This window comes from Pleurodeles waltl, chromosome 9 (assembly GCF_031143425.1).
Source record: "Pleurodeles waltl isolate 20211129_DDA chromosome 9, aPleWal1.hap1.20221129, whole genome shotgun sequence".
Classification (NCBI taxonomy): domain Eukaryota; kingdom Metazoa; phylum Chordata; class Amphibia; order Caudata; family Salamandridae; genus Pleurodeles; species Pleurodeles waltl.
The window spans coordinates 998975093-999001063 of record NC_090448.1 but is presented as its reverse complement, the minus strand read 5'-3'; the positions used below and the strand labels follow the sequence as shown (position 1 = coordinate 999001063).

General features: G+C 44.6%; 1 protein-coding gene across 1 annotated transcript in view; it reads left to right on the top strand.

Annotated features, from left to right (window-relative positions):
* The window catches only part of KNL1 (kinetochore scaffold 1), a 193388-nt gene that overhangs the window by 30497 nt on the left and 136920 nt on the right, over positions 1-25971 (top strand). Inside the window, exon 5 of the mRNA XM_069208569.1 lies at positions 10005-10120. Within this exon, the coding sequence (XP_069064670.1) occupies positions 10005-10120 (116 nt within the window). The remainder of the gene's footprint in view (positions 1-10004; positions 10121-25971) is intronic.

Genomic DNA, 25971 nt, shown 5'->3' with positions numbered 1-25971 from the left:
TTGTTATAAAGCAAGACTTACTGTTCCATGATGAGTGCTGTAAATGCCTGCACACGGTGGCCATCTTGGAATTATTTTTCTTAATACAAAAGACAAGGTGCCCACCTGGTGTGTGTAAGCAAAAGAAAAATTATTTTCAAGATGCATACTGGCCATCTTGCAATGCTTTTACATTCTGATTAAGAAAAGCGGTATTAGGAGGTCACCATTCATGTGCACCTAAAGCCAGTAAGTCAGAACCCAAGTGTATGGGCAAGACCTATTGGCTTTGCATTATGTGCAAATACAAGCAGTGACCGAGAATTACTCCAACCACTGCAGATTCTGACACGGATTTTGAGATGAAAACAGTTGTGAAAACACCCCAAATGTCCCAGTATCTTGCTTAAACGACCCAGAAACAAGAACTGGTTCTTTGAGGCAAATGTCACAAAGGCATCATAGAACATGAAAGGCCCTGAATTATTATTCTTATTTTTTTTTTTTTTTTTTTTAATGGGTCAGTACGTTTGACTCTTCTAATGTAAGCCTATCAGGCTGCTCTTTTCATCTGTCTCTTTTATATATAATATATATATATATCTCACACACATGTATGTCTGTTCATAGTTACTGTAGGAAGCTGGCCTTGTTTGTGGTGGTTACCTATGGTACTTACATCTTATACTAGTTCCATGGTTCCCCTATCAGTGAAATGCAGGCAGTGTCTAAAAGCCAGGCTCTCTAAAGGTAGCTGTGGATGAGCAGCCAAGGCTTATCTAGGGGACATGCAAAGCTCATGCAATACCACTGCACTCACACTGCACTCACACAGCATTTACACACATGAAAGAAAACACCCAGTTGTACAAAAATAAAGGTACTTAATTTTTTGGAACAAATCACCACAAACAACTAGACAGGTGAACCACCCTTAGGATGTAAGTAATATACTACATCTATACACTAGCAGTCAGAAATAGGCATAGAAAGGTTAGAAAACAGCACAAACATTAATAACCAATAGTGACCTTAGGGGGAAGCATAAACCATATACCAAACAAATAGAATGCGAACAAGGTACCCCCACGTATGTAGGTAAGTAAGATGTGTAGAGGGGAGCTGGGAGTACTAGAGAACCACAAAGGGAAGGAACACAGTACCCCCCAGCGACTAGGAGTAAAACACTGGATTTTCCCCAAACCACCCAAAAGGAGGAAAAGAAGAAAGACACCCAGACAAGCCTGCAAGAAAACCAGTGGTGGATTCCTGAAGAAAGAAGACCTGTGAAGAGAGGGAACCAAGTCTAAGAGTCACAGTGGAGTCCAGGAGGAGTAGGCGGTACTACCCACCTAGCTGTGGATGCAGGAGTTTGGCGACTGTGATGAAGAACAGGTCAGCACTGCAGCCCTGAAGCTGGAGAATAGTCCCTGATGGATGCAGATGAATCCCCACGCTGGAAGGAAGATTGCAGGCAGGTGTCGGTGCAGGAATTCCACCAACAAGCCTTGGCAAAGGCAAACTCGCGGTTAGTGGAAAAGGGGTGATGCTGGGGCCCAGCAAGGCCCAGGAGGACTCAACCCAGGAGGGGAAGTCACAGTGGAGCCTCAGCGTCGCAGAGAGTCCACAGGAGCAGAGGCAGCACCCCCAAGAGCCCCACAGGATGGGGTACCAGGAGTTGCAGAAGAGGCCCATGCAGCACTACAAAAGATGATCCGACGCCGCAGGAGAACCACACAGGAGGCTTGGCTTTCCAGGATGGAGTGCTGGGAGCTGGAGCTACACGTTGCCTAAAGATCCTTTGGAGGAGATGCAAGCAAGCCCTGGCAGCTGCAAGAGACGCGATGCCTGGGAGTACTGTCCTGCGTGGGAAGGCAAGGGCTTACCTCCACCAAAGTTGGATAGCTGGCAGAGAGGACAAAGAGGACTACTCCGGACCACCACCTGTGATGTAGGATCCACGCAGCTGAGCAGGAGAGGGGATCCACGCAGCCGGTTGTCACTTTTTGTAGGTGCCTGTGGTTGCAGGGAGTGACTCCTTCCCTCCTCCTCCTTTTTGTGCAGGCTGAAGAGTTGCAGTCTTCTGAGGATGCACGGCAAGGAAAATGTTGCACAGCCGGCAGGAGCTGTGGAAACAATGTTGCTGAAGAGTTCTGTCTTCTTGGAAGCAACTTGTCGGGTCCTGGAGGTTCCAGTTGCAATTCTGGAGGCCAGAAGTTGAAGCAGAGGTTGCAGTGGAGTCCTGCTGCAATCTTGCAAGCCAAATCTGAGGACCGATGCAAGAGCAAGACCCTAAATAGCCCTGAAAGGCGGATTGGTCACCTAATCGGATAAGCACCTATCAGGAGGGGTCTCTGAAGTCACCTGCCTGGCCTGCCCACGCAGATGCTCCCAGAGTTACCTGCCAATCTTGGAAACAAGATGGTAGAACCCAGGGAACTGGAGGAGCTCTGGGCACCACACCTGGAATGGTGATGGACAGGGGAGTGGTCACTCCCCGTTCCATTGTTCAGTTTCGCGCCAGAGCAGGGACTGGGGGTACCTGGACCCGTGTGGACTGATTTATGCACGGAGAGCACCAAACGTGCCCTTCAAAGCAAACCAGTGCTTTGGGAAGGCTATCCTGCCCACGCCAGCCACACCTATTTCCAAAGGGAGAGTGTGCCACTTCCCTCTCCCAAATGAAATCCTTTGTTCTGCCTTCCTGGGCTTGATCAGATCAAGCAGCAGGAGGGCAGAAACCTGTCTGAGGGGTGGCAGCAGCTGGGTTTCCCCGGAAAACTTTGTAAGACTGGTAGTAGCAATGCTGGGGGTCCCCTAAGGAGTCCCAGAGTGCATGAATCATACTTCCAATACTTGCAACAATATTGGGGTATGATTCAAACATGTTTGATATCAAACATGTTTGATACCAAACATGCCCAGGTTCAGAGTTAACATTATGTAGATGGACATAGGTAGTGATCTATGTCCAATACATGGGTAAAATGGTGTCCCTGCACTCAGTCCAGTAAAATGGGTCTGGACTTTGTGGGAGCACCTCTGCTAGAGCTAGTACCTGCACCCTGACGTCTGGGCTGAGAGGGCCTACCATACGGGTGACTTACAGCGACCTGTAGTGAAAACGGGTGCATGCAACCATTTCATGCAGGCTGCAATGGCAGGCCTGCAGAACCCTCTGCATGAGCTCCCTATGGGTGGCAGAATAATCCCCTGGAACCCCAGATCCCTGGGTACCTAGGTACTATATACTAGGGACTTACATGGGGGGGACCAGGATGCCAATTGTAGGAAGAAAATGTGAGTAGCAACCAAATTTAGAGGAAAGAGCATAATCACTGGGGTCATGGTTAGCATGATCCCAGTAAACATAGCCCCACACTGGCAACAGACAGCCCACACTGGCAACAGACAGAAAATGGGGTTACCATGCCAAGAAAGAGGGCAATTTCCTAGTTACATTTGATGGAAACCAGCTTACACATAAGTGGCACAAATAAATACTTGGTAACAGCTTGCTAGCTCCACTATTACAAATATGGTATTCAATCAATGCTCAAACATTATATTTTTTTAGACACATGCATAATCCAAGATGAAACACCATCCAAATTGACAGTTCATATTACGGCACATTTTCCAGTCTTTAGCAGATCCTTAGGAGTCTCAAAGAGAACACTGACCAAACTGTGTACCTCACCTCTGTAGGTGCCTGCAATTTCACAGTACAATGCTATTATTTCCCTAAATATCAGTGTTTTCGGCAAAAATACTCACAAGTTCATCAACAAAGCATGGTTTGAATTACATACAGTGGCAGGTCAGCAATTCAGATTTCCACACATTTTTTAAACCTGCAAAATCGATCAATCCAGGTTAACACAAGTGTGGGTCAATTTTGTAATATGCTCCTTTTGACCTGGCACGCTAGTTGAATTTGCTTTAACAAACCATGTGAAATATTGAAATATTTTAATATCTTCAGTGTCTAAACTTTTTGTTGTTGTTATTGTTTACATGTAACAGTGACACATGCAGTGTTCAGAGGCATCTACCTTTTGCATATGCATATAGTTGTGGATAACGCACACTGTGCATATACGTATACATGTTATAAGTGGTGCACACACCAGCATCTATATCTGCACATGTACTAACACAATTTGCACATTCATGACCTCCGGTCTGCTCGTGAGTGCATGCATCATTATGCTTTGTCTAGCATTACCTTTAATATAACAACCATACTGAACTCAAACCAGCATCACTATATACATAGAAATAAGATGTAGTCAACAGCTGCTGTTGATCACTCTTCAGAGATAGAAAGTACTCCTGACACAAGCAATTTCATAGAATGTACATCATGTTGCTATTTGTTGTCACTGTGTCGCGTTTTTCAACTAGGTTTATTCACAGGGAGTCCTTCTTTTCAGTCAGTACACATGTGAGCTATAACACACATGCTGCTAATGGAAATCATTATCTTTTTTCTTTTTCTTTTTTATGTTTGGGGTGTAGCAATAAAGCACTACAATAAAATCTCATTTGTAGCAAATACTTGGTTCACACATGATAGGAAACGTCAAAACATTTACCCAGAGAAAAACTAAAGCAAAGAAAAAAACATCCTTGGCTCTTCTTATCTCAACTTAATCCATACTAATGAATAGTGAAAAGAGAAAAGATTGTGAAACCTCTGCCCCTTGAACATGCTCCAAAAGCCACAGGGTATTATTAATATCCCAGCTTTTCCATATTCTTTTTTTTTTTTTTTTATATACACTACTCTTTGTGCATAGAGATTTTCACGTGATCTAACTGTTTGCATTTTCATGAACCACTTGTCCAGTGTAGGGATTTTTTTTATCAGATTTCCAATTCGTCAATATAATAAATCAGGCCACCAAATGGAGTTAAAAAAAGATTTCACTTTGTCCTATTGGCATTGTTAGCTTTTGCGATAGAATGCCAAAAAGAGTACCATTGACATCTGGACTTTTTCTTGCCTTTGATTTCGTACTCCTCCCCAGGAAAATGTCTTCCCAAAATTTAGCCAGACCGGGGCAAGCGAGAATCATATGCGTATCATCTTCATATTTGCATCTAAAACAAGCAGACGGGTGAATCGCATGGATAATGGCCGGAGAATAATAAAGCATCCATCTGCTAAAAAAAAAAAAAGCATTCTCTTATAATTGGCAGGTCGTATAGCTTTAGGGCTCAACTGGTTTTGGAACCTCCATTGGAAAATATTGATTGTACAGCCGGTTGAAATTGTAATTCTGTTTAAAAAAGAAAAAAAAACCTTTTACTAATTTTAGGGTGTTAATGGTTCATACCAATTGCCTATGCCGGTTATCATGGAGATGAAAAAAGCTTTACTGATAATATCAGCTAGCGCCTTTGCTCCCATTTTATTGTCGACTCAGAAATGCTTAATTTGTGTATAGCTAAATAGTGAGAAACTGATATTGGGGTGAATGCTACATAGCTGATGCCAAGGAGTTAAATCATTATTTTGACAAAAACATGTATTCTCTGAAACCACAGGCTTGCCCAATGGCTGTACATTTTGGTGCTTAAAGACGGCCCCAATGGAATAGAATCAATTAGTTTTTACTGTGGATGGAACAGAGGAACTCCTTATGCTTGCCAGATCCTATTGAATCCATCCGTAATCACCCAAGGTGTCTTTTATCTGAACCTCTTTAATAGCCTAGGGATTTTTAAAAAATTTTTTTTAAGCTAAACGTTTGATTTCTGCTATGCTTAGCATTTTTTTTACTTAAATAGCATGCTATTGCTCAACATGTTCTTAGCCCATCTTGACAAACAGTCCATAAAAGCCACTTGGTGATTTGATTTCATTCTAGGAAGCGCCAGCCCCCCTCCTTCCAGAGTGAAATGGATAGCTTGAAGCTTCAGTCGAGGTTTCCTCCCATGCCAGATAGTGTCGTTGTGTACAATCTATTATGTCAAATTATTGTGGTGTCTTAATCATGATATTGGGAAAAAAATAAGAATAACGTAAGGATATTCATTTAGATCAAGGCAACCCGGCCTATAACTATCATTGGGAGACTCATTTATTGAGCAGTTTTCGCACCTTTATTAATGTAGAGCCATAGTTAAGTGGAAACAGATCATCGGTTTTAGACATGACTAATATCTCTAGATATCGAATGGGGCTTCTTGGAGAGTAGTGGGCCTGCTTGGTTACCAGCAACATTTCTGGAGTGCAATTAAAAAGTAAGGCCTCTGATTTTGAATGATTAGTCTTGTAACCACCTATGTTAATAAATTATTTAATCTTGTGAGGAGTGTGCAATATATTAGCCTCCTCCACTGCTAAATATAATGCCATGTCGTTTGCCAAATAATTTCAGTTTCGCCGCCCCAGATACCGGGGGAAAGATATTATGATCTTGACATATAACGCAAGCTTGGAGTTTCTTTGAATAAAGAGAATAGAATAGATGCATGGGGCGTCCTTGACAGGTTCCCCTACTAATAGCTAAATGCTGGTTGGGTATTATTAACTGTATGTGCTGTTGCAGTATTCTAGAAGTTCATAAGAAGCTGGACAAATCTAAATGGAAATGCAAATTTAGATAAAATTGCAAGTAAAACTCCCACTTCAGTAAATCAAAAGCCTTTTCCCCGTCCAGCATGATAACAATGGCTTTAACTGTATGAATGTAATAATGATAAATTGCCTGGATTAGATCATTTGTATTGATAGCAATGTTACTATCAGGTACAGTTCTGAACGTTATGAACTACTGTTTTGGCTATTGGACGTAGTCTATTTGCTAACATTTTGGTAAAAAGTTTGCAATTGTGATTAAGGAGATTAATCAGGAAGTAAAATTTCATATAATTATGATTAATTTCTTTTTTTTTTTTTGTTGTGTGAAAGCTATCTATCACTGATTCCGTGAATGTACTAGGGATTTCAAAACCTAAGATAGTTTTATTGAACAGCCTAGCTAGAAATGTATTTAGCTGCAGCACAAAGAATTTATAAACCTCCACAGGTATCCCATCTCTGCCACAGGCCTTAGCAGCAGGAGAGGATTAAATTGCCTGCATTACCTTGGCTATAGTAATCAGAGCGATAATAGCCTCCCGCATCTCTTCGGCTATAACTGGGATTCTAAGACGATCTATCCATCCGTTTATTTTCTCAGTAGTGGGACAACATGAATCCGAATATACCTTTATATAAGGATTCCTAAATTCTGCGGCTAAATATCTGCTTATGTGCTTGCTCTCCTCATATCTTTATTTGAGGAGGGGTTATGGTTGAGTACATCTGCTGAGAAGAAATATTCTTTCAGATTCAGTCTTTCTCAGGGAACCTCAACTTTGGATGTCAAAGTTGCTGTTAAGAAAGATGCCATCGTTGCCTGGTTTAAGGCTAACTGCAGCTGTTGCAATTTTGCCTTAGTTACCTGTGTTTGCTTTGCTAAAAAAAAAAAAGCAATGACCAACTCTAAAGAATGCTTTTAAACACCCTCCAAATTGGAAGCAGAGGGCCCAAGTAAGAAATTAAGAAGGGAGGTGGACTTTTGTTTATAGTTTTTTTTCAGTTGCTCGCAACAAAACTTGCATGTGGGAGATTTCCATGTTAAATGGAAAACTCAATGATTTTTAATGTTAACTTTTTGGTCCATTGACAGTCTGTATCGCACTGTCACACTGAAAAAATGGATTTCAAAGACCATATGTGTGAAGTTTGGTGTAAAATTGTTTGATGGATACTGATTGCAGATTTCGCACTTCAGAATATGGGTCAGGCGATTTTTGTACACAGCTTTGGTCATGGCGTTTACTCTTCCGCATTGAGTTTGAAACAGGGGTCACTCAAGGGAGAAAATCTGAATTCTTTGGTCTCCAGTGGAGGTCAGGCTCCACATTATCCTGGAAATATGGACCATTGTTCTGGCCCTGAAGGTTTTCCTGGCGCACATCGGTGGGAAGTTGGTGCAGTTTCGCACAGACAGCGCCCCGGATGTCTGATATGATAACAAACCGGGCAGTATTGGGTTCTGGGTCCTGTGCCAAGAACGGTAAGTTTCTGAAGGTGGCTGGAGTGCCATAACATCTTCCTGGTTGCTCAGTTCACCCGTTTTTGCGCTCAGAGACCTTGTCTTGTGATTGGCAGACTGTCTATCGGATCACATTTAGCGTCCACAGCCTGAGGTGGAGCCGGCCATATTTGACCAGTGGGGGAAAGCCCTTGCTAGATATTTTCACCAAAATTGAGAAAGCAGAGTTTCAGCAATTTTTTACATTGGTGTTCCTAAAAGAACATTTGTTAGGAAACTAATTCCAGCAGGAATTGATTTACGATCTCCTTTATGCCTTCCCACCACTACAGTTCACGCAATTAATTTTGAGTGGCCCAGTTCATTCCAGTTGCACCAGGTTAGCCCAGGAAAGGGTAGTACCCGGAACTCCTGTGCTTCTGTGCGTCCATCAGACTAACACCTTGGCAGGAGTTCTTGTCTCGGTGTCTGGGCAGGCTCCTCCACCGAATCTCTGCAACTTGTTCTACGTTAACTAACTGCATTATTTTGCCACCTGAAATGGTGGCTGATGTTCTCATCGCCAGTCAAACCTCCATGAAAATCCCTCTATGTTGGACATTGGGACAAGTTTATAACCCAACCTCGCAGCCTGGATACAGACCCCTTGTAAGTGGATCTGTCGGACGTCCTTTTGTTTGTTTTTATCTTTAACCCAAGAAACCTTACAATGGACACTGTGTCCGCCTTATTATCCCTTCTATAATTCCCGGACTAACCATCCTTTTGAAAATAACCTGTTGTGATGAGGTTTATAAAAGGTTTGACGCACGTTCCCTCCCAAATAGTCTATGGTACCACAGTTGGACCTTAGTCTGGTCTTGAGATACCTCATATGTATGTCTTTTTAGCCTATGCACAGTTGCTTGCTCTGTCTCTTGACCTTGAAGACCTCTTTTTCATTGTGATTACATCAGATCACTGCATGAGTGAACATCGGGCACTTTCCATGTTACTGTCCTACACCACCTTTTTTTCCAGACAAAGTGGTCGTGAGGACTCAGGCAGCCTCCTTACAAGAAAGTTGGGACTCTTTCATGTTGAGCAGTCAATCACTTTACCTGTGTTCTTTGCTCCCCTTCACCCTTCATAGGAGGAGGAGAGGCCCCATTCACTGGACAAGATCAGAACTTAAAGGTTTTTAATTGATCACACAATACACCATTTATGGACCGATCAACTTTTTGTGGGGTTTTCTGTTTGCAAGGAAGGAGAAGGCTATGTACAAGAGGTGGAAAGTCGTCTTCATGAAGCTCCGCTGCCCAATGGCCAAGAAGCAGCCACCAGAAGGTCTGTGAGCTGTTTCACAAGGGTCGAGGTTACTACCGCTGTGTTGACACAAAGGGTGTCTGTCCTTGAAATCTGCAAGGCTGCAATGCTGGCGTTCACAAAGCACTACTTTCTTGACAGCCAGGTCAAGGCAGTAGTGCTCAGTCACCTTCTCAGAGGATGCCACTCTGTTCCATAAATGAAATGCAGTGTGTTCCTCTTTTTAATCTATCTGTGACCCCTTTGTGGTCTTGATTGGCCAAAGTATTAGACAATCAGATTAGGGCTCCCAGATCATCTGTAGTTCGTGTTTTTGCCCGGATGTGCTGGGCAATATGGGAAAGCAACATTTGGGTGCTCCATAGGGCCGATTGGCCAAAGTCAGCAGTAAAGCATTATGTGCTTCTAGCCCCCTTGCAGGTGTTTGACTGCTAAGTAATTGCAGTTTCCAATACATTATGAATCCGTTTGAACCAAAATTACTGATTTAGTATGGGTCTGTTTTATACAGAAATTATGTGTTTAGTAGCTGTCATATCAGTGGCCATGCCATCCTTACAGTTAGACACTAAAAATGTTAGTTGTGGCTTTTGCGGCCTTAAACAATGTTTCTTTTCATGTAGGTAATAACACTTTTGATGTGTACATTAATTTTATCCATAGCATGAAGTGAAGGCCTATCCTACTCAAGAAGACATTATGGGTGAGCGATATATTTATCAGCCCAAGCTTCAGGTCTTTGAAGAAGACTGTCAAGCACTCTCTCAATTTGTCGAAGAGTAAGTTGGATTATTTTGACATGCTTGCTTCACATTAATTTGGCATATTGTATGTATGTTGATTTAACTCCTTAAAGAAAGTTTGTTCTGAACTTACTTTAGTACTGGCAGTTGCTGTGGTTTCTACTTTAATGTACTAAATACTGCTTAAATGTCACCTAGAATGTGGGATTTTTAGGACATTGGAAGACCGCTCCGATAACAATGTATTAGTTGGTTGTGTATTTTGCTGTTTAAAACTATTTAGATATGTCCACTTATCAGTGTTAAGAAATGTATAACAGAATGACTATATCAGTAAACGCATCAACTTTCATGGGGATGAACACTGGCCATTACATTTGCACTCTCCAATTTTCCTAACATACTCTTAAATGCAGAGTAGAGAGATGGATGCATTGCACTTTCTGAAGGAGCATTTATTGTGGTGCCTTGTACCTTTTAGAATGTCTTCTGAATGGACAAGTTTGGCCAACTTCTTCCCACACAGTTGGTATCTCTATTGGACATAACCCACTAATCTATGTAGCATATATCTTTGGTCAAATAAGGGCCTTTTTGGCTGCTTCATTGTTATGGAAAAAAGACAAGGGAGACTGCGAGGGAAATCCTTGTTCCTTGTCTGAGGTCGTCACCAAGTCCAATCTTCGAGGCTGTATCTTTTCTCCATCTTCTTTTTAAATGGAAAAAAACCTTTTTTAGAAAAATCTTCTGCTATATAAATCTTTGCCAGAGTAGAGCAAAACCAAGCCTAGTTTTAGTGTTTTAAAGCAAGATAAAGCAGACCCAGAAAAGCCTACAGAGGGGTGCAAAATGAGGCCAGAGGGAGATTCGGTGCATTTGTCAGTTTTATTTTAGTTTGGATTGTATAACCCACAAAGAGATTGAGGTGACCTAGAGGACAGTAGGAAAGTGTAATGGTAAATCCTATCTATGAGAAGCACTCTGAGAACCTTTATTTTTAGAATGTCTCAACTGATGCTGGGGTTATACTGTTATGTGCAACAAACCCACAAAAGATGGCCGGCAAGTGCTTGGTGCAACAATTAATTTTGCTCACCTCTGGAAATGAATCGTGCAAATTCAATAATGCGTCCCAAAGGTTTAATTGAATTTTTGAAAGTGTTTCTCTTTCCAGTGCAGGGTTGAATGTTTCTGTCTATTGTGGTGTGCAGGGGCGCACAAGCTATTTGATCCTTGAGTCGGTCCTGAAGCTTGGTCTCACAGCTAAAAGTCCATATGCTCCTGGTGGAATAAAGAAACAAAAGATTTCTATAGAGTGCATATTCACCAATTAATTTCTGTCAGCTGTTCGGTGCAGAGCATGACTACAGTGTACACATGGGGGCAAGTGGTTCATCCTGGTGATGTCAGTGAATATGATCTGACCCAATGAACTGGTGTTGTGTGAAACGAGTCAAGTGTTCTTTCAGACGGGGTTCGTGGGGATACTGGGAGAAGTATTCCGATCTGCTAGCCAAATCTGTGTAAAGTTCATTTATGTTTAGGTTGTCTCTTCACGGTGTATCACAGGCAGGTGGGAGTGGGGGAAATCAGTAGGCTACTGATCTAACCAAATTCACCTATTGAGCACGTCCTCTCACTTGGGGTCTCACCAGGCCTCATTCTGCACAGGCTTCTTACCGTCAAAATTGCATTTCTTTCCATGCAAACTTGAAAAAACTCCTGCCGTTCAAACTTTATACCTAATCTGGTTGCCTTCTTTTTATTTTTTCAACCAATTTTCTTATGTTTTAAAGAGGGTAAGTGGATGAATAATAGAAAGGTACTCCCATAGCAGAGAGACCTCTCCTTCAATTGCAGAAGTGTATTGTTTGCTTGTCACTGCCCTTCCCACATCCTTCTTTGACCCCCACCGTCCAAGTGAACCCGAAGAAGAACCAAGATCTTTGTATCATTCTCTCAAGTTTATTACCCACGACACTGGTAGTAAAATGGGATTATTCTGATGGATACAACTACCTGTGGATTCCTCACTCATTGAATTTTCCTCCTGTGCCAGCTTCTGACGGAAATTTTCTTCCTAGCTTCTGCACGTCGAAGAGGACGTCACAATTGCCCACGCGACGCCGTCTGACGTCATACAGGCAATAAGAGGTCCTCGCCGACGTCGGTTCCCTTTTTTTCCGTGCCTTCAAACAACGGTTATTCTTCGAGGGAGCTACTGTTTCTACTCTACGTAGTTACAGTTACTGTTTCTTTCTTCAAGAGAAAAGATGTCTCAGCGAAAGTCGGGATTTAAGCCCTGCAGGGAGTGCGGAGGCAAGATGTCGGTGACGGACCCACATGTAGACTGCTTGTGGTGTCTCAGTTCTGACCACGACGTGGAGAAATATGACTCCTGTCAACATATGAACCCGAAGACGTTGAAGGAGTGCGAGGCGAAATTCTTTTTGGCAAAATCCAAAAAGAAGGAGAAGCGGCATCGGCGCAAATCATCATCGCCTAGGTCTCACCAGCGTCACCGTGAATCTCGGCGCCGGTCGAGTAGGGAGCGGTCATGCTCGAGGTCGCCTTTGGTTCGGCGCCGAAAGACATGGGAGGTTAGTCCCACCATCACACCTCAGCCGCAGACGCCTCTTGCTTCACCGACCTCGCCTATGACTCCACCATTTGTTTTTGAGGTTCCTCAACGTCGGGAGTTCTCACCGGCTTCTCAGACGCTGGGGCCGGCGCCGTTGTCACCTCGAGCTCAGGCTCCACAGTATCCGGCTTTCCCGGCTCCAGGTGCTGACAGTTCTGCATTTTTAAATGCAATGTTTGCCATTTTCCAACAAATGGCTCCAGGTGGTGGACCGGCTGGTCCTTCGGGGCCGTTGGCCTTTAAAATGGGTGCTCCGGCTCCTTTATGTCCGGCACCTTTCATGCCCTTCCTTCCTTTGGGAGGTGTTGGTTCGGCGCCAGTACCTTTGGCGTCGACTTCACAGCCTGCGACGCCGAGTAGATCTGCTGTTCCGGCGCCGGAGAGTTCTCCTGTTCATCCTTTGCCTCGGTCGGCGCCGAAGAAGTCCACGGTGCCAATAGATCCGGCGTCGGATGGATCGGAGGATCGGCGCCAGGCATTGACGTCGGCTGACGCCCTGCCGACGCCGAGGATTGAAGCATTCAAGGAGGCTTGCTCTTCGCCTCCTTGAGGAGCAAGAGTATCGGAAGCAGGCCCTGGAGGAAGGGGAGATTGATGAATCTCTGGGAGATCTCCAGGATTTGGATACGGCAAGTGGTTTAGACACCTCTCCAGAGTGGGACCTAACATCTCCTGGAGAATATACAGAGGAGGCTGCTTCATTCCACTCTGTAATAAGAAAAGCAGCTGACTTTTTGGACCTTCCCTTGCCGGTGTCTGAATCTAAGCCCAATATATTGACTGAGGTGTTACATCCTGCTTCGACAGTTGCAGAGCCACTTCTGCCATTTAATGAGGCTCTGTTGGACACAATTTTAGAGATCAGTGGCACGCAGATATCGTGTGGCTCCAGCCGATCCAGGCTTTTTGTCTAGGCACCTGACTCCAGAGAGCCTGGTTGTACAGGCTTCATGTTCATCTCGCACTTCCCAGGCTCTTTTCCGGGGGGGCCTTCTGACAGGGACTCAAAAAAGATGGACCAGTCTTCCAAGAAAGCGTTTTCATCTTGCAGTATGTCTCTCAAGTCTACTAATGCCACATGCATTTTGGGCAGGTACATCTACGCCCTTATGGAAGAGATAAAGTCGTCCCATTCGGAGGTGTCTCAGGAGGTGTTGAGTCTGGTTTCGGATGCTCAGGCTGCGGCAACCCAAGTAATTCAGTCGGGGCTGGACACTACTGATTTAGTGGCCAGAGCTATGGGCACAACCGTTGCTACAAGGAGACAGGCCTGGCTTCGTTCTTCTGGATTTTCATCTGATGTCCAGTCAGCCCTGCTGGCTCTTCCCTTTGATGGGGATAAACTTTTTGGATCCAAGGCAGACTCAGCGCTTGAAAGATTTAAGGAGAGTAGGGCCACAGCGAAATCATTAGGCTTACAAGCCTCCTCTTCTGCTTCTTCTAGACTGTTCAGAAGATTTAGGGGGTTTGGTTGTGGCTCATCCTCCTCCTTTCGGGGCAGATTTCAGCAGCAGCCCGCCACTGCTTTTCCCTATAGATCATACAGGGGGAGGGGTAGGGTCCGAACCAGAGGAGCCGTCCAGCAGCACTCTGCCTCTTCTTCTTCCTCTGGAGGGGTGCAGCATGGGAAGCAGCCTTAGTCATCCACCAATTCCTTTACAATACCACTCCTGTAGGGGGAGGTTAATGAACTTTCTCCACATGTGGGAGGTAATAATATGGGACTCCTGGGTCACCAGTATTGTGGGGGAAAGGCTATGTCCTTCCTTTTTGGGAGTTTCCACCCCCCATCCTGCCCCACCCATCCTACTGTTTAGAAGAGCACCTCCTGTTACTAGAACAGGAGGTTCTAGTCCTCCTTTCAAAGGGTGCAGTGGAGTTGGTTCCAGAGCAGGGGAGCGGTCAGGGTTGTTACTCAAGATACTTCATGATCCCCAAGAAGGATGGTCGGTTGAGACCAATCCTGGACCGGAGGATTTTGAATTGGTTCCTCAAACAGGAAAAGTTCAAGATGCTGACCCTAGCTCAGGTGCTTTTGGCATTGAACGAAGGAGATTGGATGGTGTCTGTCGACTTGCAGGATGCTTACTTTCATATCCCGATATTCAATTCGCACAGGAAGTATCTCCGGTTTGTGGTGGGATCGCAGCACTATCAATTTGCAGTCCTTCAGTTTGGTTTTACTTCAGCACCTCAAGTCTTCACAAAGGTGATGGCGGTGTTTGCAGCAGAGCTCAGAAGGAAGGGGATAGTGGTATTTCCTTACCTGGTCGATTGGCTGATCAAAGCCAAGTCTCCGGAGCTTGTGCTGCGTCACCTGCGGTCGACAACCCAGTTGTTGTTCGATCTGGGTTTTTCGGTGAACGTGCCCAAATCTCACCTGGAGCCCTCTCAGCGCCTCCTGTTCATAGGGGCAGTACTGGAACAACATTGAATCGTGCCTTTCCTCCGCCTCAGCGGATTCAGGACATTCAGGCGTTGGTTCCAATGTTTCAAAGTGGAGCGGTCATTCCAGTCCTCAAGGTCCTTTGTCTGCTCGGTCTGTTCGCATCTTGCATTCTGTTGGTCACGCATGCTCGCTGGCACATGAGGGCTCTTCAGTTGTGCCTCCGAAAGCAGTGGTCTCAGCACAAAGGAAATCTCAAGGGATCAGTAAAGATCTCCAGAGATGCTGCATTGGATCTAAGATGGTGGGTTGCAGACGGCAATCTTTCCCAAGGAAGGCTGTTCTCGCAGCCTCCCCCAGTGATAACGGATGCTTCCACTCTAGGGTGGGGAGCTCATCTGGGGGAACTGGAGGTCAAAGGTCATTGGTCTCCAATAGAGCAGATGTTTCACATAAATCTGTTGGAATTGCGGGCAATACGTCTGGCTCTCAAGGCCTTCCTCCCTTCCCTTCGCGGTCAGTCAGTTCAGGTCCTAACGGACAACACTTCCACGATGTGGTATATAAACAAAAAGGGAGGAGTAGGGTCGTACCTTCTCTGCAGAGAAGCTCTGCGGCTATGGTCCTGGGCAAGGGAGCATCGGATTTGCTTGGTGGCGAACAATCTGGCTGGAGTCTTGAACGTGCGTGCGGATGTCTCAGTCGGCACTTCTCGACCGATCACGAGTGGCGCCTTAATCCAGATCTAGTCCAGCAAATCTTCCAGATGTGGGGAATCCCTCGGGTAGATCTTTTTGCCACTCTGGTGAATACGCACTGCCCGTTGTTCTGCAGCCTCCAGTATCTGGTGCAAGGGGCGTTGGGGGACGCGTTTCAGATATCCTGGTGTGACCAGTTGCTTTACGCATTTCCCCCTATACCTTTGGATCCTCGGGTTCTGAGGAAAATTCGCCAAGACCGAGCTCAAATCATCTTAATAGCTCCGGATTGGCCAAGGAGGGTATGGTATTCGGATCTTCTCCAGCTTCCTCTGTGCCCCCCGCTCCGTCTCCCTCATAGGGCAGACCTCCTCTCACAGTTGCAGGGGCAGGTTCTACACCCCCACCTCCAGAGCCTGCACCTTCATGCCTGTAGATTGAACGGGGCAACCTGAGTTCCTTTTCTCTCCCACCCAAGGTAGTGGATGTTATTTTATCGGCCAGGCGATACTCCACTAAATCTATCTACGCTAGCAGGTGGGCTAAATTTGTGAATTGGTGTGGAGAGAAGCAAATTGATCCCTTACGTGCCCACTTATCAGATATCTTGTCTTTTGTGTTGTCCCTGGCACAGAGGGGTTGTGCAGTTGCTACAGTCAATGGCTATTTGTCGGCTCTGTCAGCCTTTCGGTGTCTTCCAGACCAGCCTTCTTTATTTGAGGTTTTTAAAAGGCCTCATTAATAAATTTCCTCCCACTCCTTTCATTATGCCTCAGTGGGATTTGAACCTAGTCTTAACGTTTCTTATGGGCTCACCGTTTGAGCAGATGCATTCTTGCCCCATAAGGTTATTGGTGTTAAAGACTGTTTTCCTTGTTGCGATCACTTCTGCTAGAAGTGTGAGTGAGCTGCAGGCTCTTTCTGTTAAGCCCCCGTATACATCCTTCTATGTAGAAAAGGTGGTGTTGAGGACCAAGGCTGCTTTCTTGCCGAAGGTTGTTTCACCCTTCCATATGGGTTAGACTATTACTCTCTCCTCTTTTTATCCTCCACCTCATCCTTCGAAAGATGAAGAAAGGTTACATTGTTTGGACCAGAGAAGAGCACTGAGCTTCTTCGTAGACAGAACGAAGGAGTTTAGATTGGAGGATCAACTCTTCATCGGGTACGTGGGAAAGAGGAGAGGAAGGGCAGTCCACAAGAGAACACTCTCCAGGTGGGTCGTTCTTTGCATTAAGCTGTGCTATTCTCTGGCAAAGAAAGAACCCCCTGATGGAATAAGAGCTCATTCCACCAGAGCTAAGTCGGCCTCTTCGGCTAGGGTTGATCCTGTGGTTGATATCTGCAAGGCCGCAACTTGGTCATCCCTCCACACTTTTGCAAAACATTATTGCTTAGATTCAGAGGTTAGGAGGGATGGCCATTTTGCACGGTCAGTGCTGCTGGATTTCTTGGTTTGACCATTCAGGCGCCCTCCACAGAGTGCAGTACTGCTTTGGGACTCTATTCAATGAGTGAGGAATCCACAGGTAGTTGTATCCATCAGAAGAACGAGTTACTTACCTTCGGTAACGCCTTTTCTGGTGGATACACTAGCTACCTGTGGATTCCTCACGGTCCCACCCGCCTCCCCGTTGCCTGTCTAGTCTTAACAAGTTATCCTTGGGTGAGCTCCTGTTGGTATTGTAGAGATGCTATAGATAGTCTATATGTGTGTGTATATATGTATATAATTTTGCGTATTTCCATATTTGAGCTGATGTTTTATCCATTTCATTTAATTAATTAAATATTGTTGTATGAATATTTGTTTCAATTGTGTGTGTGTGTATATATATATATATATGTTCGATGACATGTGTAGCTGCAGATACACATGCTGTGCACAGTCCGCCGTCTGGTGTTGGGTCGGAGTGTTACAAGTTGTTTTTCTTCTAAGAAGTCTTTTCGAGTCCCGAGACCGAGGGACTCCTCCCATTTCGATTCCATTGCGCATGGGCGTCGACTCCATCTTAGATTGTTTTTTTTCCGCCATCGGGTTCGGATGTGTTCCTTCTCGCTCCGTGTTTCGGGTCGGAAAGTTAGTTAGAATCTCGGGAAAAAAACGTCGGTATTGTTGCGTTCGGTATCGGGTTAGTTAGAACAGATAGACACCGAATTTTGAAAAGCTCCGGTGGCCCTTCGGGGTAATTTCGATCCCCCGTCGGGGCCTGGTCGGCCCAACCGCGTGCGACTTCAAGACTGATGGAACGGACCCCGTTCCGCTTCTGTCCAAAATGCCATAACAAATATCCGTATACAGATCAGCATCTGGCCTGTAACTTGTGCTTGTCCCCCGTGCACAAGGAGGATACGTGTGAAGCCTGTCGAGCGTTTCGGTCGAGGAAGACGCTGAGAGACCGAAGAGCCAGGAGATTACAAATGGCATCCACGCCGACGGGTCAACAGCGGTTCGAGGAGGAAGAAGAAACTTTCTCCATCCACGAGTCGGATTCGGAAGAACTTGACGCCGAAGAAACAACAACCGTGAGTAAGACGTTGAAAATAAGGACTCACGAAAAGTCCACAAAAGCCCAGGGGACGCCACCGCCAACAGGCCATGGCTCAACCCAAAGACTAGGTGACCGACCCAAGGCACCAAAAAAGGGCATGCTGGTGTCGAAGTCATCCGACTCCGGTCGTGATACCGCCATTCAGCAACCTCGGAGCCGAGAGAGCGGCTCCGAGAAACTTCGGCACAGAGACAGCGGCACCGAAGAGATTCGGCACCGAGACACCGCGCCGAAACCTAAGAAAACTTCTTCGGAGCCGAAAAAGACTTCCGAAAAGATTTCGGTGCCGAAACATCCAGCCTCGGAGCCGAAAACCAGTTCCTATACAGAGGAACAAGGGTTAACCACCCAATTACACAGATTTGGAGAAGTTCTTCAAGCTGGAGAGCCTGACTACACGCAGAGAAGGCTTCATATTCATGAGGACACAGGGAAGATAACCACTCTTCCCCCAATCAAGATTAAAAGGAAGCTTGCTTTTCAACAAGGGGACAAGCAACCACAGGCAAAGGTGGCAAAGAAAACAACCCCGCCACCTTCTCCACCACCATCAACACATGCATCACCAGCGGCAACTCCACCACTAATGCACTCACCAGCTCATACCACAATGAGTCAGGATGATCCCGATGCACGGGACCTCTACGATGCTCCAGTGTCTGACAATAGCCCAGACTCTTATCCTACTAAACCGTCACCACCTGAGGACAGTACATCCTATACACAGGTGGTCGCAAGGGCAGCCGAGTTTCACAATGTCTCCTTACATTCGGAACCAATTGAGGATGACTTTCTCTTTAACACCCTATCCTCCACCAATAGCCAGTATCAAAGCCTTCCTATGCTCCCAGGAATGCTACGACATTCAAAGCAAATATTTCAGGATCCAGTTAAAGGCAGAGCCATAACTCCAAGGGTGGAGAAAAAATATAAGCCACCGCCCACGGATCCAATATATATTACAACACAACTAACACCAGACTCAGTAGTTGTGGGGGCAGCTCGTAAGAGAGCCAACTCTCATACCTCAGGCGACGCACCACCTCCAGACAAGGAGAGCCGCAAATTTGATGCTGCGGGAAAAAGGGTTGCAGCACAAGCAGCAAATCAGTGGCGTATTGCCAATTCACAAGCACTTTTGGCAAGATACGACAGGGCTCATTGGGATGAAATGCAACATTTCATCAAACACTTACCCAAGGAGTTCCAGAAAAGAGCACAACAGGTGGTGGAAGAGGGACAACGTATCTCAAATAATCAGATACGGTCTTCCATGGATGCAGCAGATACAGCTGCAAGGACAATAAACACTGCAGTCACAATACGAAGGCACGCATGGCTGCGCACTTCTGGGTTCAAACCGGAAATCCAGCAGGCTGTGCTCAATATGCCGTTTAATGAACAGCAATTGTTTGGGCCGAAGGTAGACACTGCCATCGAAAAACTCAAGAAGGACACCGATACAGCCAAAGCCATGGGCGCACTCTACTCCCCGCAGAGCAGAGGCACATTTCGGAAAACACCTTTTAGGGGAGGGTTTCGAGGTCAACCCACAGAAACCACAACCTCACAAACAAGGCCTACCTACCAGGGTCAATATCAGAGGGGAGGTTTTCGGGGGCAATTTAGAGGGGGCCAATTCCCAAAAAATCGAGGGAAATTCCAAGGCCCCAAAACCCCTCAAAATAAGCAGTGACTCACAAGTCACACACCCCCTTCACATAACACGTGTGGGGGGAAGACTAAGCCAATTTTACAAACTTTGGGAGGAAATAACAACAGACACTTGGATCTTAGCAATTATCCAGCATGGTTATTGCATAGAATTTCGCCAATTCCCTCCAAACATCCCACCGAAAACACAAAATATGTCAAAACAACATATAGATCTTCTAGGACTAGAAGTTCAAGCATTGTTACAAAAGGACGCAATAGAATTAGTAACAATTCAACAAAAAAAACACAGGAGTTTACTCACTGTACTTTCTAATACCCAAAAAGGACAAAACTCTGAGACCAATACTGGATCTCCGAACACTAAATACCTACATAAAATCAGACCACTTTCACATGGTCACGTTACAAGACGTAATCCCACTGCTCAAACAGCAAGACTACATGACAACATTAGATCTAAAAGATGCGTACTTCCATATACCAATACATCCTTCACACAGGAAATACCTAAGGTTCGTATTCCAAGGAATACATTACCAATTCAAAGTGTTGCCATTCGGAATAACAACTGCGCCAAGAGTTTTTACAAAATGCCTGGCAGTAGTAGCTGCACATATCAGAAGGCAGCAAATACATGTGTTCCCGTACTTAGACGACTGGTTAATCAAAACCAACACGCTAAAACAGTGTTCACAGCACACAAAATATGTCATACAAACCCTTCACAGGCTAGGTTTCTCCATCAACTACGCGAAGTCACACCTTTTGCCGTGTCAAACGCAGCAATACTTAGGAGCGACAATCAACACAGCAAAAGGGATTGCCATTCCAAGTCCACAACGGGTTCAAACATTTCACAAAGTAATACAGGCCATGTATCCAACACAAAAGATACAAGTCAGAATGGTAATGAAACTACTAGGCATGATGTCTTCATGCATAGCCATTGTCCCAAACGCAAGATTGCACATGCGGCCCTTACAACAGTGCCTAGCATCACAATGGTCACAAGCACAGGGTCAACTTCTAGATCTGGTGTTGATAGACCGCCAAACATACATCTCGCTTCTATGGTGGAACAGTACAAACTTAAACCGAGGGCGGCCTTTCCAAGACCCAGTGCCACAATACGTCATAACAACAGATGCTTCCATGACAGGGTGGGGAGCACACCTCAATCAACACAGCATCCAAGGACAATGGGACATATATCAGAGACCGTTTCACATAAATCACTTGGAAATGCTAGCAGTATTTCTAGCGCTAAAAGCATTTCAACCGATAATAACCCAAAAATACATTCTTGTCAAAACAGACAACATGACAACAATGTATTATCTAAACAAACAAGGAGGGACACACTTGACACAGTTGTGCCTCCTAACACAAAAAAATGGCATTGGGCGATTCACAACCACATTCGCCTAATAGCACAATTTATTCCAGGGATTCAGAACCAGTTGGCAGACAATCTCTCTCGAGATCACCAACAAACCCACGAATGGGAAATTCACCCCCAAATACTAAACAATTACTTTCAAATTTGGGGGACACCTCAAATAGATCTATTTGCAACAAAGGAAAACTCAATATGCCAAAACTTCGCATCCAGGTACCCACAAGATCAATCCCAAGGCAATGCTCTATGGATGAACTGGTCAGGGATCTTTGCATACGCTTTTCCCCCTCTCCCTCTCCTTCCATATGTAGTAAACAGGTTGAGTCAAAACAAACTCAAACTCATACTAATAGCACCAACATGGGCAAGGCAACCTTGGTACACAACACTACTAGACCTGTCAGTAGTACCTCATGTGAAACTACCCAACAAACCAGATCTGTTAACACAACACAAACAACAGATCAGACATCCAAATCCAGCATCTTTGAATCTAGCAATTTGGCTCCTGAAATCCTAGAATTCGGACACTTGCACCTCACACAAGAATGTATGGAGGTCATAAAACAAACTAGGAAACCTACCACTAGACACTGCTACGCAAACAAGTGGAAAAGATTAGTGTATTACTGCCAGAATAATCAAATTCAGCCATTACACGCATCTCCAAAAGATACAGTAGGATATTTACTACATTTGCAAAAATCAAATCTAGCTTTCTCTTCCATAAAGATACATCTCATCGCAATATCAGCTTACCTACAAATTACTCATTCAACTTCACTATTTAGAATACCAGTCATTAAAGCGTTTATGGAAGGCTTAAAGAGAATCATACCACCAAGAACACCACCTGTTCCTTCATGGAACCTCAACATTGTCTTAACAAGACTCATGGGTCCACCTTTCGAGCCCATGCATTCTTGTGAAATGCAATACTTAATGTGGAAAGTTGCATTTTTGATTGCCATCACATCTCTAAGAAGAGTGAGCGAGATTCAAGCATTTACCATACAAGAACCATTTATTCAGATATATAAAAATAAAGTAGTTCTAAGAACAAATCCCAAATTTTTACCAAAGGTTATCTCACCGTTCCACTTAAATCACACGGTAGAATTACCAGTGTTCTTCCCACAACCAGATTCTGGTGCTGAAAGAGCACTGCATACATTAGACATCAAAAGAGCACTAATGTACTACATTGACAGAACAAAACTAATTAGAAAAACAAAACAACTATTTATTGCCTTTCAAAAACCTCATACAGGAAATCCAATTTCAAAACAAGGCATTGCTAGGTGGATAGTTAAGTGTATTCAAACCTGCTATCTTAAAGCAAAGAGAGAGCTGCCTATTACACCAAAGGCACACTCAACCAGAAAGAAAGGGGCTACCATGGCCTTTCTAGGAAATATTCCAATGAACGAAATATGTAAGGCAGCAACATGGTCTACGCCTCATACATTTACCAAGCACTACTGTGTAGATGTGTTAACTGCACAACAAGCCACAGTAGGTCAGGCTGTCCTAAGAACATTATTTCAAACTACTTCAACTCCTACAAGCTGAACCACCGCTTTTGGGGAGATAACTGCTTACTAGTCTATGCACAGCATGTGTATCTGCAGCTACACATGCCATCGAACGGAAAATGTCACTTACCCAGTGTACATCTGTTCGTGGCATGAGTCGCTGCAGATTCACATGCGCCCACCCGCCTCACCGGGAGCCTGTAGCCGTTTCGAAGTAGATCTTGAACATTTGTACATTTGTAAATATATTACTTTAACCTTTATTATGTACATATGTATTCATTCCATTGCATGGGCACTATTACTAACATACACAACTCCTACCTCACCCTCTGCGGGGAAAACAATCTAAGATGGAGTCGACGCCCATGCGCAATGGAATCGAAATGGGAGGAGTCCCTCGGTCTCGTGACTCGAAAAGACTTCTTCGAAGAAAAACAACTTGTAACACTCCGAGCCCAACACCAGACGGCGGACTGTGCACAGCATGTGAATCTGCAGCGACTCATGCCACGAACAGATGTACACTGGGTAAGTGACATTTTCCATATATATATATATATATATATACAGTGCTTTAAATGGGAAAATAGAAGTGCAGGTACTCTCTATCAGAGTACCTGCTTGTTTCTGAGAAGTGCCGGTACTCTCCAATTAAAAGTATTACGTTTTTCTTGAGATATGCCGGTACTCTCCCTCTCAAAATAAAAAAGTGCCGGTACTCAGTACCGGAGAGTACCGGCCCATTTAAAGCACTGTGATATATATATATTTCGCTGGTATTTCTCAGAGGCACGTAAAAAATGTTGTACTGACGGCACGTCGATGAGTACCTCTTATTTCCTGTATGACGTCAGACGGCGTCGCATGGGCAATTGTGACGTCCTCTTCGACGTGCAGAAGCTAGGAAGAAAATTTCCGGCGGAAGCTGGTGCAGGGGGAAAATTCAATGAGTGAGGAATCCACAGGTAGCTAGTGTATCCACCAGAAAAAGCGTTACCGAAGGTAAGTAACTCGTTCTTATAGTACTTCATCCAGTGTCAAAGTTGAGTTTGATCACTGCAATACCAGGCCCACTATACAAGCAACACTTTGACCACTGAGAAGGGATACCTTATCGGAAGAAATCCAAATTCGGAGTTCTTCGTTTAAAAAGAACAAAGGCCCCACTCACCACAGTGACATGGTTAGTCATTGGACTCCTTGTCACCAGCATTTTTCAAATGTTACGCACGGTGGGCTCTCTGGAGTCTAAGAGGAGAAAAGTATGCCGTTCCAGTAGTGAAGCGTATGCTTGGATAAAAGTGAAAATACGTAGGGAAAGACAAATCATTGGAATGTTTTAGCCCTAACCTATCACATGGCTAAAATCTGAGTGCTAAGGGAACTGAATTGAATGTCATGTTAAACATTTACTAGGGAGGTGCATTTCACAATAGTATATTAATAAACTTTCCAGTCACTTCATGCATGGGGATTGAGGAATAGCAGCTACTTTTTTGTTAGTTGCCACCTCAAGTAGTAGATTTAATTCTTCTACACTTCTGTCCTCCAAGTCCCTCTATGCCAGGCACTGGGAAGAGTTTGCGGCTTGGTACCGGGTTCATCATCTAGATCGGGGGGGGTCTCCAACCTTTTCTGCAATAAGAGCTACTTATGTTCAATGAATGAGCCCGAGCCACTAAAAATAGTGTGATAGTGACCACCCCATCAACAACTGTCAGCAGTGATCAAATTAGTGCATTAGGCAGGCCTGCCAGCAGTAAAGTGAAAAAGCTCTATCCATTTGGAATGCAGCTACATACATATCAGCAGTAGCTGCAGTTGCCCTGGCGCCAAGGTAATAATTTGAGTAATACATTTCTCCAACTCAAATGATGGATTTAAATTGAACACAGGAGAACTACTCGCAGCTCACAAGCCACTTGGAGACACCGGTCTAGATTCACGGCATGTATTGTTGTTTGTTTGTGACTGCCCAGCTTTGCAGTGTTCAAAGTATGGGTTTGTTGGCACTCTCAGCTTTTTTTTTTTATATTTGCTTGACCAACCCCTCTTATTTAAATCGCTGGTTGTGATGTGTTTTTAAAGGACATGACCCCATATGTTGCCTCACCTAAATGGGACCTACATATATTACTTACGTTTGTTATGTGTGGGACATGTGAACCTATGCACAGATGTTTGTTACGGCTTCTGGTGACCAAGACTGTCTCTTATTCCCATCACTTCTGTATGGCACATAAGTAAACTACAGGTGCTCTTCATGTAACTTCCCAAAGCCTTTTTCTTCCCAGACAAATTGGTTCTGCAGACTCTGGCTGCTGTCCTGCCAAATGTGGTATCACTCTTCTGTCTGTCAGTCATTTTTCTTACATTTTTCTCCTCTGGCTTGGCCCCTAGAGCTGTGAGTTTCTATAGTGACTGTATGCAAGACAGTTGTGTAGATCTGCTCTTTGTGATGCTTACTAGAACTAAAAAAGGCAAGGGTGAGAGTATTTTCAGAGAATTTCCTTACAGGGTGTATTTTCCTTTTTCCGCAAAATGCCATGTTTTTGCGAAGTTCCCAAAACGTGACAGAAACATAGCATAAACAGTCCAGCACAGGATCTATAACCTTTGTTTTCTAGATAGTCATTGCCGTAGAAAATGCAGTGACTGCAGCTCCCTCTTTTCTCACTTGCTCAACAGGAGCACCTCGAGAGAGCCTGAGTGTAGGAAGCTGGCTCTTTGTGAAATATCAGTAACTAGATATACCGTGTAGAGTCCAGTTGTTCCCCACCGAGTAGACAGAGGCTTGCTATTCAATCAAAGTGCTTTATTAGGCGGGAGTGTGCTTGCGCAGCCTTAGGCTTAGCAAAGAGGAGTGCAAGACATCTACAAATACGATAGTCAATAAATGAAATGCACGACTCAAGAAGGAGATCCACACCAATGTATAAAAATAGCAAATATCTTTATATATGTTTCGGCATCAGAAAGAAATCGTTTAGGAAAGT